Source organism: Loxodonta africana, chromosome 11 (genome assembly GCF_030014295.1).
Source record: "Loxodonta africana isolate mLoxAfr1 chromosome 11, mLoxAfr1.hap2, whole genome shotgun sequence".
NCBI classification, from domain to species: Eukaryota; Metazoa; Chordata; class Mammalia; order Proboscidea; family Elephantidae; genus Loxodonta; species Loxodonta africana.
In genome coordinates, this window is record NC_087352.1 from 25,060,262 (window position 1) to 25,077,935 (window position 17,674).

General features: G+C 42.8%; 1 protein-coding gene across 1 annotated transcript in view; it reads left to right on the forward strand.

Annotated features, from left to right (window-relative positions):
* Positions 1-10,764: 10,764 nt before the first annotated feature.
* The window catches only part of LOC100677714 (NACHT, LRR and PYD domains-containing protein 5), a 36,838-nt gene continuing 29,928 nt past the window's right edge, over positions 10,765-17,674 (forward strand). Inside the window, 2 exon segments of the mRNA XM_064293193.1 lie at positions 10,765-10,775; positions 14,969-15,327. Coding sequence (XP_064149263.1) covers positions 10,765-10,775; positions 14,969-15,327 — 370 coding nt within the window.

A 17,674-nucleotide genomic window follows, 5' to 3' on the forward strand; every position in this document is an offset into this window, starting at 1 on the left:
CTGGGCGGACACAAACCTCCATCCTTTCAGTTAACACCCAAGTGCGTTAGCTCTTTGCACTACCCACAAGAGACTGTGATCTTTTTTTTATAACATTTTTTGTCATTGTTAAGAATATACACAGCAAAACATGCACCAATTCAAGTTTCTACATGTACCATTCAGTGACATTGATTACATTCTTCAAGTTGTGCAACCATTCTCACCCTCCTTTTCCGAGTTATTCCTCCCCTATTAACATGAACTCACTGCCCCCCAAGCATCCTAGCTAAGCTTTCAATTTGCTGTTGTCAACTTGACCCCATATCCCATCGCCTCGAGTTGATTTCAACTCATAGTGACCCTTAGGACAGAGTGGAACTGCCTCATAGGGTTCCCAAGGCTGTAATTTTTATGTGAATAGACTGTCACATCTCTTTCCTTCAGTGTGGCTGGTGGGTTCAAATGCCAACTTTCAGTTAGCCACCGAGTTGCTTAACCACTACACAACCAGGGCTCCTTTTGATCCCATATCTTAAAACAGCACAATGCTCAAGGCAGACATTCTTTATTAGTTAAGCTACACTATTGTTTGGTAGGAGACCAAAAGCTCTTAATGAGAAAAGGAAGGGCATGTAACAAATTCTCGCTCCTGATGAAGAAAAAGCCAGCAGGACTGAGCAGGGAGAGAGAGGCCAGGGAAAGAGGAAGGTTTGGGGCAGAAAAGGAGACCTCACTTACCAACTAGACTTCTAATTTTACTCAAGCTTCCAGATGTGGTTTGTTCAGGAAACATCAGAGAAGTAGTTGCTTCCCCCCAGTCCCGGACTGTGATTGGCTCATCAGACTCTACCTCCTCTCAGTTCTGCTTCTGGGCTTCCAGCTCATGGCTCTCTTCCACCCCCTCTCCTCCAGGACAACTCCAGATGATTTGAGAATGAACCAGACTCAGTTGCTAAATATCCTCTCTAGCCCCTTCTCCAGATCTAGGTAGTCATTAACAGAAAGAAGGCAGAGATGAGCTCTAATTAAAAGCCATACTACACTGGAGTAAGTTGAGCTTTCCACTGAGTAAATTGAGCATTGTTATAGTGTTGGCAAAGAATATTGAATACACCATGGACTGCCAGAAGAACAGACAAATCTGTCTTGGAGGAAGTACAGCCAGAATGCTTCTTTGAAGCAAAGATGGCAAGACTTCATCTCACGCACTTTGGACGTGTTATCAGGAGGGTGCAGTCCCTGGAGAAGGACATGATGCTTGGTAAAGTAGAAGGTCAGCTAAAGAGGAGAAGACCCTCAATGAGATGGATTGACACAGTGGCTGTGACAATGGACTCAAACATAGCAAAGATTGTGAGAATGGCGCAGGACCAGGCAGTGCTTCATTTTGTTGTACACAGGGTCGCTATGAGTCAGAACTGACACAATGGCACCTAACAACAACAACAACAAGATAACATGGGAGACACTCAGCTCAGAGTTGATTCTCAGACTAGTTTGATGCAGTTCATGATTCATGGTCTTTTCTATAACCTTCAATGTGACCTATCTGTTCTCTTCATTATGGTTGTCAGCTGCCATTGAGTCAGCTGTGAGTCATGGTGACCTTATGTACAACGGAATAGAACGTTGCCCGGTCTTCCACCATTCTTTATGATCGTTGGTATGTTTGAGCCCATTGTTGAGGTAATTGTGTCAATCCATCTCATAGAGGGTTTTCCTCATTTTCACTGACCCTCCTCTTTACCAACCACGATGTCCTTTTCTAGTGATTGGTCTTTTCTCATGACATGTCCAAAGTAAGTAAGTTAAAGTCTCCCCATTCTTGCTTCTAAGGAGCATTCCAGTTGTGTTTCTTCTAAAACTTATTTGTTTGTTCTTCTAGTATATGGGAAACAGGCTTTGTGAGTCTGAACATGAATGCCCCCACCTGGGCCACTAGTTCACTACCATTTGCTGAGCCATTCTTATGTAAGCCCCTTGTTTGTAGCCACAATTGTCCACCACCACTATAAAACCTCTGCCTGCCCACTACAGGGCGCGAAGATCTGCTTTGGTCCTGCAGTCTCCCAGGACTCACCTCATCTGTGAGTATCCCTAATAAAGTCCTTTTCTGCCACCCAGAATTTTCCCACCTCTTTCTTCACTCTCTCGGCACCCTTCATTTTAGGGGGCAAATTTCATGTTACTGGTCCTTGCCTGGACAATTGACGAGCCAGCTATGGGACAGAGGAAATGGTGAGTGGGAGTGAGGCCTCTATGGGGGAAATTCTGGGTTGACCAGTGACCTCCGTGTGGGGAGGTCTGGCCTGTATGCTTGATGTGTGTAGATTGCCATGTGAGTATGGGGGTGCCCAAAAATGTCAAGCGGCATGGCCTGGTTGTGGGCAGACATGCGCCTTCATAAGTGTGGAAAAGAAGCTAGGAGAGCAATAGCGGCTGTGAGATAGCTGCTGCTCTGGGCTGTTGAGCTGGCCACCAAAGCCCAGCTAGCTGCTGAAGCACACATAAGAGCTTTGCAGAAAGAGTTACTGTTGGAAAGAGATATGCAGCAGTCATGTGTAGCCATGACTATTGTGTCGAGCACCTGTGTCTGTGAACATGATGAGCAACTAAAACACTTACCTGCAGTTTGTAAAGATGGGGGATTCAAGGGTCAGATGAACACTCACCTAACCATTGCTCAAAATGCTCCAACAATGGGATAGTTAGAGGTGCTAAGCAGGTCCCTGGTACTGAGAACACCCTGTAACACTCAGTGCAAAGCAAGAGTTAAAACAGCAAGGAAAAAAAAAGTAAAAAGTCTTTCAAGATAGCTTATGTTGGGCACCCTTGAAAAGAATTTAAAGGCCCTCTCTCGAATTCTCTGATAACTGCCTCTACCAAGATAACCGACCAGCAACATAGTCGCAGCTGCAATGGTAAAAGGAAAACTAAAACAAGAGGGCCTGCCTCCATGTTACCAGGCAACTGGGCTGAACACATGCTTGCACTTGGTATGAGGAAGGCGTGGCTCCACGAATGACTGAGGACTCTGCCAACTTTGCCCAGGTCTTCTGACTTTCAGAAATAATCAAGACTGAGGATTAAGCCTACGTCCCTCTGTCACCAGGAAGGACGAAAGGCCTTGTGTTACAATTAAAGTTCGGTGATGAGAAGGACCGAAGGCCTTATGTTACAATTAAAGTTAAATGATGAAATGAAAATTGTATGTCTTGGGTTTTTAGATACCACTGCACAGATGACTGTGATCTCTGTAACACCTGGCACCAAAATGAGGAAAATTTGGGGGCCTGAGGTCACCATCATTGAGACTTTTGCACAAGGCTTACTGTAGATAAATCGCTTTAGTCTCCTATAAACCCCTATTATATGTGTTGATGAAGTTGATATATTCATGTACTGCTTTGTAAACTTTTGCCTCCAACCCCTCGATGGGAATTGCTGCAGTTAGGGCCATTTTAGTGAGGCACAAGGAAACTGTGACTTAGGCTATAGCTAGTAGTCTGGTCTTTCAATCTGGCCACTGACAACACTCGGACTGACATATAAAGCAAGCCCCTATGGGGATGAGTCATCTGGACAAAAAAAATCAGTTCTGCTCCTGGTAAGCTTTTGTTACTGATGTGGATGGTCACCAGAAAGGCCCCTATGCTGAAAGACGAAAACAACCAACAAGCAGACCACTCTTACAAACTGACTGCAGAGACTGAAGCAACCTCTCCTCCAGAGGAAAGAGATGTGCAACCAACCACCTCCTGGATTTAAGAGAGGACGGCCCGTGGAGATCACACACCATCCTAGACTGGGCCTACATGCATAGACCGCCACTGTCATCAAAAGTGTCAAACAGCATAGTAAAGCTGACCTGCCTGCGAAACCCTGGCCAAGGTTAAAACCTGCCCGGGGACAGATTCCCAAGCCAACAGGCCAGCGCATTCTCAGCAGGTAGATCATATCGGGGCCTCTTATCCTATACAGGGATTTCCACTGGATCTAGAATGAACTCTTCACAATATTTATCACCCCAAAGCCACATGGGCAATGGAGCACTTCAATGGACAGGCTTAAATGGCTGATGGGAAGAGACATGACAATCTCAGCCTAAACTATACATCTCAGACAAGCAATCTGGGGTCTCAATGCAGCAGTTCCCTACAAGGGCATTTCTCATTTGCACTGTATGTTTGATCAGTCTCTTCTATAAAATGTGTTTTGTATACAACTGTTCCTGACAATAAGATCTGGGTGCCCACAGAGGTCCCTGCCTCAAGACTAGGACAGACAGCCTGGCTGGCTATATCCGGGCAACCCTCACCTCGAGCCTCACAGGAGATAGGAGAGGGAAGGGGGGAATTGTTAATGTTGTCTCTTTTTCCTCCTAGCTTATCTCACAATGCTGGACAGGCCCCTCATCCATGGGCCACAATGATACAGACTTTCGCTAGAGCTACCAATCAGACCAACTGTTAGCTCTGTCAACATCTGACCCAAGATAACAAGTCATCTCCCCGCATTGTTCCAGTCTATCTATCAACAAGGAGGATACCTTGTGGACCAAGTGAATGTGTAACTTAGTGTACTGAGGCAATCATGTGATAAATGAATATGGTTGACTCCACTACTCATGGAAAACGTCTTTTACCGTATGAAAGCTGCCTGTGGGGACTGCTCCAGAATTAGAAGGAAATTTCTCTTTGTGTGTTAAAAGTGTAAATGGCATGGGACCAGATGATTTGACTTTGAGAACGGTACTTTTAAGACTGGGTTTGACGTTACTCTGGACATGTAGAACTTACAGAATATGACCAGGGGGTCCAATGTGCGTTGACTGACTATATCAAGTCTGAATTAGCCTGGTCTGGCAATGGTAAAACCGTGCTCAATTGTGCTAAGAGCTTTTGTGTTACTTGTGCTGAAATGTATGCTGTTCATATAATGTGCCATGTTGAAGAAAAAATCTGTTTTTCCATAAATGAATCAGGACTCGTTATACATATATAAGACTGGACAAATGCAGTTCTTTGATCTATTCAGTTAGCTTAGATTAAGCCACAGCTAGGGTAGCTGGTTCAGATCTCTCCTCCAAGCAGTCCTGATCAATCTGCTGGGGAATAGTCTCTCTACTAGTAAGCCTTATTAAATGCTGCACAGATGTAACCTCCACCAGAGTTATGCACCAAACCACGACATGCAGCTCAACATCCAAAATGGCTAATGGGCATACTAGGTCTTGGTATGCTTTGTTTCTTTTTCTGGTACCCTGATGGGAGTCAGGGGTAGATTTATGGGAGAATGGTCTGCCCCTACACCTCCCATCCAGGCTGCCTAAGTAAAGGCCTTGGACCAAGAGCATTCTCAGATAAGGAGGCTGGGAACTGGGTCACCATCTCTCTCCGAGTTCCTTCTCCTTGTCAGAGAACCCTTCCCCCTGTTTTGAACGCACAGTAACTTTCTCTGTCTCTTGCACATGTGGAGTCCACCATACAGCACCTGACCAACCCCACTTCTATATGTGTTCCCAGCGGGTAGGGAACAGAGTCTCTCAGACTAAGGCACAAGAGGGAGAGTGTGCTAGATTGTGAGCTGAACTTGAGGGGAGTGGACTGAAGGGGAAACAGCCTTCGTGAGGCCAAACACGAGCACCCTCATGTGGTCCACTAGTTTACTACCATTTGCTGAGTCATTCTTATGTAAGCCTCTGACTTGTTGCCACTATCATTCACCATCACTATAAAGTTTCTGCCTTCACACTGTGGGGAGCAGAGATCTACTTTGGTCCTGCAGCCGCCCAGGACTCGCCTCATCTGTAAATATCCCTAATAACCCCCTTTGCTGCCACCCTGGAGTTTCCTGCCTCTTTCTTCAGTTTCTCAGCACCTTCCATTTTGGGGACCAAATTTCACATTACTGGCCCATGCCTGGACATCTGACCAAACCAAAACCAAACCCACTGCCATCAAGTCGACATCGCTGGTCCTTCATGAAGGAGACAGAGAACATGGATGAGAATAAATATGCCTCCGTCAACACTCAGAATGTGATCCATATGCTCAAGAACTGGTGGTATTAAAGGAAGAATCTAAGCTGCACTGAAAGCATTGGTGAAAAATAAGGCTCCAGGAATTGGTGGAATACCAACTGAGATGTTTCAACAAATGAAGCAGTGCTGGACTCAGTGCTGGAGGGGCTCACTCATCTATGCCAAGAAATTTGGAAGAGAGCTACCTGGCCAGCCAACTGGAAGAGATCCATATTTGTGCCCATCCCAAAGAAAAGTGATCCAATAGAATGTGGAAATTATCAAACAATATCATACAGGAGTAAAATTTTGCTGATGATCATTCAAAAGTGATTGCAACAGTACATCAATAGGGAGCTGCCAGAAATTCAAGTCAGATTCAGAAGAGGATGTGTAATGAGGGATATGATTGCTGATGAATCTTGGCTGAAAGCAGAGAATACAAGAAAGATGTTTGCTGTGTTTTATTGACTATGCAAAGGCATTCGACTGTGTGGATAATAACAAATTATGGATAACATTGAGAAGAACAGGAATTCCAGAACACTTAATAGTTCGCATGTGGAACCTGTACACAGACCAAGAAGCAGTCATTCAAACAGAATAAGGGGATACTGCAAAGTTTAAAGTCAGGAAAGGTGTGTGTCAGGGCTGTATCCTTTCACCATACTTATTCAATCTGTATGTTAAGCAAATAATCCGAGAAGCTGGACTATATAAAGACGAATGTGGCACCAGCATTGGTGGAACACTCATTAACAACCTGAGATATGCAGATGACACAACTGTGCTTGCTGAAAGCAAAAAGGACTTGAAGCACTGCTGAAGATCAAAGACTACAGCCTTCAGTATGGATTACACCTGAACATAAAGAAAACAAAAGTCCTTACAGCTGGACCAATAAGTCACATCACGATAAATGGAGAAAATATTGAAGTTGTGAAGGATTTCATTTTAGTAGGATCCACAATCAATGTCCATGGAAGCAGTAGTCAAGAAATCAAATGACATATTGCATTGGGAAAATCTGTTGCAAAAGACCTCTTTAAAGTATTGAAAACCAAAGATGTCATTTTAAGAACTAAGATGCACCTGACCCAAGATGTGACATTTTCAATCGCCTCATATGCATGCAAAAGCTGAACAACGAATAAGGAAGACCAGAAAAGAATTGATCCCTTTGATCTATGTTGTTGGCAAAGAATACTGAGTATACCACAGAGTGCCCAAAGAATGAACAAGTCTTCCATTGGAAGTACAGCCAGAATGATCCTTGGAAATGAGGATGGCGAGACTCCATCTCACATACTTCGGACATGTTATCAGGAGGGACCAGTTCCTGGAGAAGGACATCGTGCTTGGTAAGGTAGATGGTCAGCGAAAAAGAGGAAGACCCTTGACAAGTTGGATTGACACAGTGGCAGCAACGATGGGCTCAATCATTGCAACGATTGTGAGGATGGTGCAGGACTGGGCAGTGTTTCGTTCTGTTGTACGTAGGGTTGTTATGAGTCAGAGCTGACTTGATGGTGCCTCACAGCAACTTGAAATATTAGATAGGAAATTTAGGGAGCAGTGAGTTTATGTTCATGAGGGAGGAACAACACAGAAAGGCAGGATGAGAATAGTTGCACATCTTGAAAAATGTAATCAATGTCACTGAATTGTACGTGTAGAAATTGGTGAATTGGTATATGTTTTGCTGTGTATATTCTCAACAACAAAGTATAAAACAAATTATAAAATGTATATATACAGGGGAAACCCTGATGGTGTAGTGGTTGAGAGCTATGGCTGCTTACCAGAAAAGTCAGCAGTTCAAATCTACCAGGCACTCCTTGGAAACCATATGGGGCAGTTCTACTCTATCCTGTAGAGTCACTATGAGTTGCTCTGAGTTGGAATCAACTCAATGGCAATGGGTTTTTACATATATAGTAAAACCTGTGAGAGCCAGAACTCAACAGAAATGCTTTGTTTTTCCGGGTCTGTCAAGTTTTCCACCTTTGACAGATTGCATTTCTAACCACTTTATTATCGCTCTCTATTAGTGGAAAATATTTTAGTTTTTCTTCTCTGGCAGGGTTCTGCCTTACTGTATATTCCCACAAGATACTTTTTAATTGCAATGGTGAAATAGTAACTTTACAGTGGAGACACTTCCTTAACCAGACTATGAAAATTAACATCACCAGTGATGAGACTAATTGGCAGCATGTGCCCCAGATAGGATGCACTGAGGACTCAGCATCACTTTTGGTGTGTTTTCGCCAAAAGTGCACAGCCTGAATCTCTTAGGAGACAGCTTCCAAACCCAGATCAAGGAACATTCTACAAAGTGACTGGCCTGTACTCTTCAAACATGTCAATGTCATAAAATACAGATAAAGGCATGAGACTCGTTCCAGATGAAAGTAGTCTAAAGAGACATGGCAATTGATTTAAATGCACATATTCTGGATTTTCTTTTACTATATAGGACATTATAAGGAGCCCTGGTGACACAACCGTTAAGGGCTCGGTTGCTAACCCACCCAGTGACACCATGGGTAAAAGACTTGTTGATCTGCTCCCCTAAAGATTCAAACCAAACCTATTGAGGTAAGTCAATTCTGATTCAGTGACTCCACGTGACAGAGTAGAACGGCCCCCACAGAGTATTCTAAGCTGTAATCTTTACAGAAGCAGACTGCCACATCTTTCTCCTGTGGAGCCACTGGTGGGTTTAATCACAGCCTAGAAAACCTTATGAGGCAGTTCTACCCTGTTGTATGGGGTGGCTATGAGTCAAAATCAACTCGACAGCACCTAACAATGAAAATAATAACCTACTGGAAAAGTTAACAAATTATAATAGTATTGCTAATTAATTAATATAATAAACCTCACTGTATAGCAAATTGATAAGATAGCCACATAGAGAAAAATAATGAACTCAGGTAACATTTGAGCACTGTTATTTCCATCTCCAGTTGCCATCTTTGTTTTCTGGAAGAATTTGTATGAAATTGATATTATTTTATCCTTAAATGTTTGTTGGAGCCTGAAATTTTCCTTGTGGAATGTTAATTAATTACATACTCAGCTTCTTTAAGGAATATGGGGATATTTAGGTTTTCTATTTCTTTATGAAGCAGAACATTAATTTTCTGATTCTAAAAATTGCATTGTGGTTATATAAGAAAACCCATCCATCATGTTTAGGAAATACATGTTAAAGTATTTAGGAGTAAAGGGCATCATGATTGAAAATTACTCTTCAATTGTTTAGGAAAAAATAATGGGAAGGGAGGATGGGAGAAATGATAAAGCAAATGTAGTAAAATATTACCATTTTGAGAATCTGGGTGAAGGACATATGGGAATTCTTCGTACTATTCTTGCAACTTTTCTGTAAGTCTGAAATCCAGTGTTGGGAGGAGGGTTATGAGTTCATGGGGAATCAAAACAAGAGCATTTTCTGTAGAGAACAGACTGTACAAATAACAGCAGCAACATTAGAAAATGGGTAACAAGCTCCAGCTGCAACTTCCGGGTATCATAAGATAAGGACAACCTCATTCCACCACCATAACCCACTCACCCACCCACACCCACACCCACAGTTATTGCCTTCAGGATAACCAGGTGAAGGCTGTACTCGTCCTGCTATCCCAGACACAGGTGTGCAAAGGGTAAATGAAGCATCTTCATCTGTACGGGCAGAGATAGGTACAAAGGGGGCGGTACATACAGGTGCGCAAAGCAGGTGTTCCACGTCTGCTCTGGGCCTGGCCATTCTGAGCCCACTGCAGCCAATGGAAAGCGTCCACATCACTGGCCCAGGATTCCCTAAAGACCATCATCTGGTGGGTAGGGTTGGGCGTAGCCTTTTTCTTTCTTTTTTACCCTGGTTGTCAGTTGGCATCGGGGTGGGATCTAATCTTGGAGGTGGGGAATCCAATCGGTGAGTTCTTTCTACTATCTTGTTCCTAGCACGTCTCCTTCCTTTCCCCATTCTAGATTAATGAATCTATTTGTTGTTCCTTACTGTTGGCCCCATATAGTACCCAAAAGCTTAGCAGTTGGAACCCACCCAGCAGCTCTGCAGGAGAAAGACCTGACAATCTGCTTCTGTAAAGATTACAGCCTAGGAAACCCAATGGGGGTAGTTTTGCTGTGTCACATGGGGTCACTAAGAGCCAGTATTGACTCAATGGCACACAACAAGAATGGTATGTGCCCCCATCTTCTCACTTTAAGCTAGTGAGAGCTCAGGGACCAAAGGACCCTCTGAGTGAACGAAATGATTTCCTCATTTTACTGAAAAGGTCCACCTCCAAAACCCAACTGTTTGGGAATTTAAGTGAGTCTCTCACCCTTTCTGACTCTAGATCTGAAATAGAGAACAGAGTAGGGATTCTTTGACTCAGAGGTTACGATCCACTAATGTCTGGGCCACATTTGGCAGGGGTTTTGGTGTGTTACTGTGTTAATTGTGTTAATAATATTCTAACTACAACTTAACAAACCCTGGAAACACAATGGTTAAGCACTCGGCTGCTAAATGAAAAGTCAGTTGTTGGAACTCACCCAGCAGCTCTGCTGGAGAAAGACCTGGTGATCTGCTCCCATAAATACTGCAGCCTAGGAAACCCTATGGGGCAGTTCTACTCTGACCTGTAGGGTCACCATGAGTCTGACTTGACTCAACAGTACCCGATAACAACAACTATGACTTGTAGTTATTGAAGTACTGTATAATCATAAGAGTGCTTGTCATGTTTATCAGGTGAGGAAACTGAGTCACATATGAGTTAAATGACCTGCCAGGGTTAGTGAGTGTTGGGTTCAATATGCAGTCCTGGCTCTAATTGACTTCAAGCCCTGTAATCATAACTGCTTCTATTGAATCATTCAAGACACCTGTGGGGACAGGTGTACCAGGAGAAGTAGGGAGTATAGCGGAAGGAGAGAGACAAAGTGAAAGTTTGGGGTAAGTCATTCAGCCCCAGAAAATGACCTTGACCACCAGCCCTAATTTATATCCCTCCAGCCTACAGGTCTGCTTAGATTGGAACAATGTCTTTACCTTCACCCCAGTCGCCTCATTATCACCAGTATTATAGGTGAAAGTGTCTTGTCTGCCTATCCCAAGTTAATCTTTCCACCTGGGCTTTAGTCCCATCTTTTCCGCTTGATTCCACTTGTTCTCACTCTGTGACGTAGTGTTAAAGGCAAGGTGTTACAACCAGGTAGCTGTGCATTAATTTATTTTTTCTGAAACACAGAGCAATGTATTCAACTTAAGAGAACCTCCACTTTCAACTCTGTAAAGTTAACTGAGTGGCGCAAATTGTTAAGCACCTGACTACTAGCCAAAAGGTTGGCAGTTCGAGCTCACCAGAGGTACCTGGGAAGAATGACCTGGCAATCTGCTTCTGAAAGATCACAGTCTTGAAAACTCTGTGGAGCAGTTCTACTCTGTACACATGGAGTTGGGCCATGAGTCGGGATCGACTCGATGGCAATTAACAACAACATGTTTGTATAGAGACTAAATGAGGTTATGTAAATCACCTAAGAAGGTACTTAAACCAAAAAAAAACCCATTGCATTTGAGTCAATTCAGATTCATAGTGACCCTTAAGAACAGAGTAGAACTGCCCCATAAGGCTTCCTAGGCCATAATCTTTATGGAAGCAGATCACCCAGCAGGGGTCCTCTAGAAGGTGCTTAGGAAAACTTAAGTACTAATGGTTCTTTCTCTTTGTTTCTCCTACCTTTATTTCCTCGTAGCACTAAGGATTTGAACTTAATCATCTCATCCTAAATCTAAAACAATTTTCCCTATACCCTACTGATTTCTTCACCTACCACTGAGGTTTGTTGTCCTTGGCAGCCATGATTCTCTTACTATTCCTGCAATCCCTACAGTAAGGAACCCTGGTGGTGCAGTGGTTAAGTGCTCAGCTGCTAACTGAAAGTTCAGCAGTTTGAACCCACTAGCCACTCTGGGGAAAGATGTGGCAGTCTGTTTTCATAAAGATTTACAGCCATGGAAACCCTATGGATGGATGGTTCTACTCAGTGAATTTTTTGGTGCCATAAGACAAACGTGTAATTCAGATTTTGTATATAGGAAAGTGTTTAGATATGGCAATCTTAAATCCATTCTTTTTATTATTATTGTGGTAAAATACACATAAGGAGCCCTGGTAGCTCAATGGTTAAGTGCTTGGCTGCTAATCGAAAGGTTGGAAGTTTGAGCCCACCAACCACTACCAGTCAGAAAGAACTGGTGATCTGCTTCTGTAAGGATTACGGTCAAGAAAACCATATAGAGCAGTTCTACTCTGTCACATGGTTGCTACGAATTAGAATCAACTCAAAGGCATGCAACAACAACAAAAGACACCTAACAAAATTTACCATTTTAGCAATTTTAAAGTGTACAGTTCATTGGCACCAAGTACATTCACAATGTTGTACAACCGTCACCTTTGTCTAGTTCTAGAGCTATGTTATCACCCCAAAAGGAAACTAATTTTCTTTTTTAAATAACCTTAATGGCTTAATCCAATAGTGGAGAGGTTTTTTATTTTTCAATCTCCATGTGGTCAGGTTGTTTTTATCTTAAATTAGAAAAGAACTAGGAGCTTTTCCTTGTTCTGTGGTTAGGATGTAGTCTTTTTAACTTGTTCTTGGAAATGTTTTTCCTTGCACCACTAATATGGTCAGTATTTTTCATAACAATACATAGGAATATGCAGAAAATCTTGTTTACTTGCTAGGATTCTATATTTTGAGTACCCTAGCACGTAAACTTCATTTTCCTTCAATTATGTTAAACTCATCTTTTTTTAGTCTGATCTTTCATAGGTGGTTAATGGTAAGACCAATTCCTTCCATTGTTTTGATGAGGTACCTTTACTTCTTTGAGCTTCTACTAAAATGAGACACATTTTAATATTAATTTGACTCAGTAAGCAATGGACAAGGTATAGAGTGAGATAATGGTGTTTCCTTGGCCCCACTTTTTTTCCCCACCCCCGTCAACCAGTATTAGTCATTGCCTGTTCATTACCCAAAGATAGACTAGGCTGAGTGAGTCTTACAAACTGAGGTACCATTTTGTGCTGATCGCTGAGCATTTTCAAGTATGCAGGGGACATCAGCGTATGAATTAACCCACCTGTTACTGATCAGTGCTTCAGTGGTCTGCAGGCTTGCTGTTGCAAACAAGGCTGCATCTAATAATTTCATTTAAACTGGATAGATAGTGCCAAATTCCCCTCCAATGAGACGACACCTGTTTATACTTCCACCAACAATGTAACAACACAAAAGATTGCCCTCAAGTTGACTGTGACTCGTGGTGACCCCATGTGTGTCAGAGTAGAATTGTGCTGCAAAGGGTTGAAAATGGCTGATTTTTCAGAAGTAGATCACTAGGCCTTTCTTCTAAAGGCCTCTGGATGGACATGAACTCTCAACCTTTTGTTTAGCAATCGAGCGTTGTTTGTACCACCCAGGTGCAACATTCCCACCAACTGCACATGAGGGTTCCAATGTCTCTACATCCTCACCAACACTGTCTTTTTAGTCGTAGCTATCCTAGTGGGGGTGAAGTAGTGTCTCATTATGGTTTTGATTTACATTTCCTTAATGGTTAATGACACTGAACTTGGCTACAGTGGTTAAGAGCTTGGCTGCTAACCAAGAGGTCAGCAGTTCAAACCCACCAGCTGCTCCTTGGAAACACTATGGGACAGTTCTACCCTTTCCTATAGGGTCACTATGAGTCGAAATTGACTCAAAGGCAATGGATTTGGTTATTTCTAGTTTGGTGGTGCAGCGGTTAAAGCACTAGGCTCCTAACCCAAAGGTCGGCAGTTCAAACCCACCAGCCACTCCCCAGGAGAAAGATGTGGCAATCTGCTTCGTAAGTGTTTACAGCCTTGGAAACCCTATGAGGCAGTTCTACTCAGTCCTGTAGGGTCACTGTGAGTCAGAACTGACTTGACGGCAACAGGTTTGGTTTGGGTGTGGACTGACCATTTCTATATCATCTTTGGGTAAGTGTCTATTCATATCCTTTGCCCATTTTTAATTGGGTTACTTGCCTTTTTATTATTATAAGTTTTTATATATCCTGGGTACAAGTCCCTTATCAGATATTATTTGCAAGTATTTATCCACTTATTTTTAGACTAAAACTTAACCCACCTGTTACTGATCAACGCTTAAGTTGTCTGCAGTCTTGCTTTTGCAAACAAGGCTGCATCTAATATTTTCATTTAAACTGGATAGTGTCTATGCATATGCTATTGCATAATGGGCTCAGTGGGAATCATCTGACCCCCGAAAAATGTGTAACTGCTTTGTAGTAACTGATGGGATCCTATTTGCTCATTTCCTTGAGTATGTATGTATGTTGTGTGCCACCAAGTCGATTCTGACTCATAGCAACCCCATGTGAGAGAGCAGAACTGTCGTAGGGTTTTCTTGGCTGTAATTTTTATAGGAGCAGATTGCAGGTCTTTTCTCCCTTGGAGCTGCTGATGTGTTCAAACCACCAACCTTTTGGTCAGCAGCCAAGTGCTTACCCACTGTGTTGCCAGGACTCCTTCCTTGAGTATGCTGTTGTTGTGGGCCATTGAGTCAATTCTGACTCATAGCTTCCCTACAGAAAAAACCTACAATCTGCTCCCCTAAAGATTAAAAAAAAAAAAAATTAAGCCTTGGAAATCCTATGAGGCAGTTCTACTCTGTCCTATAGGGTCACTATGAGTTGGAATTGACTTGACAACCTATCAATTTAGTTTAATGTTAAGTCTATGAAGAATTAGTATTGAGCTTCTGTTAGTACATTTCACAACTGGAACAGAATATTGTTCATCTAGTGAATTGACTGGGGTTAGTTGTGTGAACTTGAGAATTTTCTGGAAGATTCTCTTTTGAGCCTTGTTACTCTGCCTGCAGGTTCCACTGTTCTGAATTACTGAAGGATCTATTTTTCCACCACAACTGGAGCTCTCAGCCTTGAGTCATGTTAAAAGAAGTCAAATTACCCTCCTTTTCCATTTATGGGCTGCATTGGTGTTTCATGGAGCTTGACAAAGAGGAGTTTGAGATGTTCAAGGAATTCCTAAAGGAAGAAAGTTCAGAACAGGTGAAAGTCTCTCTTCCGTGGTCTGAAGTGAAGAATGCCAATGCGGAATGCCTAGCCTCCCTCTTGCATGAATATTATATGGGACCTCTTGTCTGGGAGATATCCATTGATGTCTTTGAAAAGATGAAACTGCCAGAACTCTCTGAGATAGCAAAGAATGCACTGAAAAGTGAGTAAGCCTTGGGGCTAATCCAGGGGGAGGGGGAAGGAGCGGTCAAAAATTTTCATGGGGATGAGGAAGGCACCATTATTTCATTAAGTACAACTCTACCACGTGAGTCTGAACCATGGGAAATAGGTCATTGATCATCCTCCCTGGCCAGAAACTGTGTAGCCTCTAGCCTGTGAAATAATGAATAAATGAGTATACCAAAACCAAGCCAAACCTGTTGCCGACGAGTCTGTTTTGACTCATAGTAACCCTATTGTGACAGAGTAGAACTGTCCCATAGCGTTTCCAAGGAGCCACTGGTGGATTTGAACTGCTGATTTTTTGGTTAGCAGCTGTGCTCTTAACCACTACAGCACCAGGGCTCCATAAATGGATATAAGGACCCTCTATCTGGACAGAAATGTCACTGGGTGGTACAAATGGCTTCCATTCAACTGCTAACCTAAAAGTTGTCAGTTCGAACCCACCTAGCACCTCCATGGAAGAAAGGTCTGGTGATCTGCTTATGTAAAGATTACAGACGAGAAAACCATATGAAATTCAGTTCCACTGTAATACATAGGGTTCCCGTAGTCAGAATCAACTCGATGGCAATGGGTATGGTTTGTTTTTTTTTTTTTTTCTGGACAGAATTAAGGTGAAATTAATAATAGAATTTGGAGTCATTAAATACTAAGCTTGGACTCTGGAGCTACCAATTGCTTATCTGTGTGACCTCGGGCAATTTCCCTCCTGTTCTGACCCTTGGGTTCACATCTTAGGAACAGGAACTGTGATACTTAACATTGCTGTTGTACAGGTTCAGTAAGATGATGTATGGGAAGTGATGAACAAAGCCTCATTCTTTAATTGAGAATATCGTGGTCATTGTGTAATTGGTATCTCCCTTCTTGTCATAGGCTGAGGGACTGAAGGTCAAGGCACTAAGAAGTTACCTTACTCAAACTGTTGATGCCCAAGTCACAGCAATGGACACAGATCAGATTATGTGGTTATCTTAGGGTATCTAGAAGAAAGGTAGTAGAAAAATCATCGCTCTCCTTTATCAGAATAAATTCTCTTCAACTCTAGATTCAAGGTTTAGAGGGAAAAGGAGTACCAACATTGAACAGCCAAACTGACCCTAGAGACCACAGGTGCCTCATACCTACACATAAAAGTCACCTAGATATAGCTCAGCAGCTGTAATTCTTATAGCCTTGCAAAGGATCTTAAGAGCAGCTACCCCTTCTAAAGGAGTCATGGTGGTTAAGTGCTTGGCTGTGAACTGAAAGGTCAGTGATTTGAGCCTACCCAGCTGCTCCTTGGGAGAAAGATGTGGCAATCTGCTTCCTTAAAAGATTACAGCCTACGAAACCCTATGAGGCAAGTCAACTCTGTCCTATAGGATCACTGTGAGTTGGAATCAACTCAAAGGCAATGGGTTTGGTTTTGGTTTTTGGTTAAGTATTTGGCAGAGGCGTCCTGGTGGCAGAGTGGTTAAGCACCTAGCTGCCAAAAGAAAGGTTAGTGGTTTGAACCCTTCGGCCCCTCTGTGGTAGAAATATGTGGCAGTCTGTTTCTGTAAAGATTACAGCCTTGGAAACCCTATGGTGAGGTTTTACAACTATGAGTTGGAAGGAATCAATGCAACAGTAACAGGTTTGAGTTTTGGTGTTTATTTTTATCCCTTTTGAGCTTTGAAAAAGCCATGTGTGGAAGCCATGTTGCCCTTATTCACAGGAAATGAGGGTTAGAAAGTTAAAATGAGGAGCTGAGATTTACTGATACTACAGATTAGGCACTATGTTGAACTCTTCAGGTGCCCTATCATTGGTTCTCACACCCACCTAATGAAATAGCCTCCTTATGGCAGAAGCTAAAATAGAGGCTCTTCCATGTTATATAAATTAACCAAATTCATGAGCTAATCAGTCACAAAGATGAGACTCATTATTTAACATTCACTTAGCATATATTTAAGGAGCCCTGATGGTGCAGTGGTTAAGTGCTCAGCTGCTAACCGAAAGGTCAGCGGTTGAACCCACCAGCTGCACCATGGGACAAAGACCTGGGATCTGCTTCCATAAAGATTATAGCCTTGGAAACCTGTGGGGCAGCTCTGCTCTGTCACAGAATCAACTCAACAGCAATGGGTTTTATGTGTATAGGAGCCCTGGTGCAACAATAGTTAAGCATCTAGCTGCTAAACAAAAGGTTGATGGTTCAACCTACCCAGCGGCTCTGGGAGAGAAAGACCTGGTGCTGTGCTCCTGTAAAGACTGCAGCCTAGGAAGCCTAGGACAGTTCTAACCTGTCCTACAGGGTTGCTATGAGTTGGAATTGACTAGACAGCAGTGGGTTC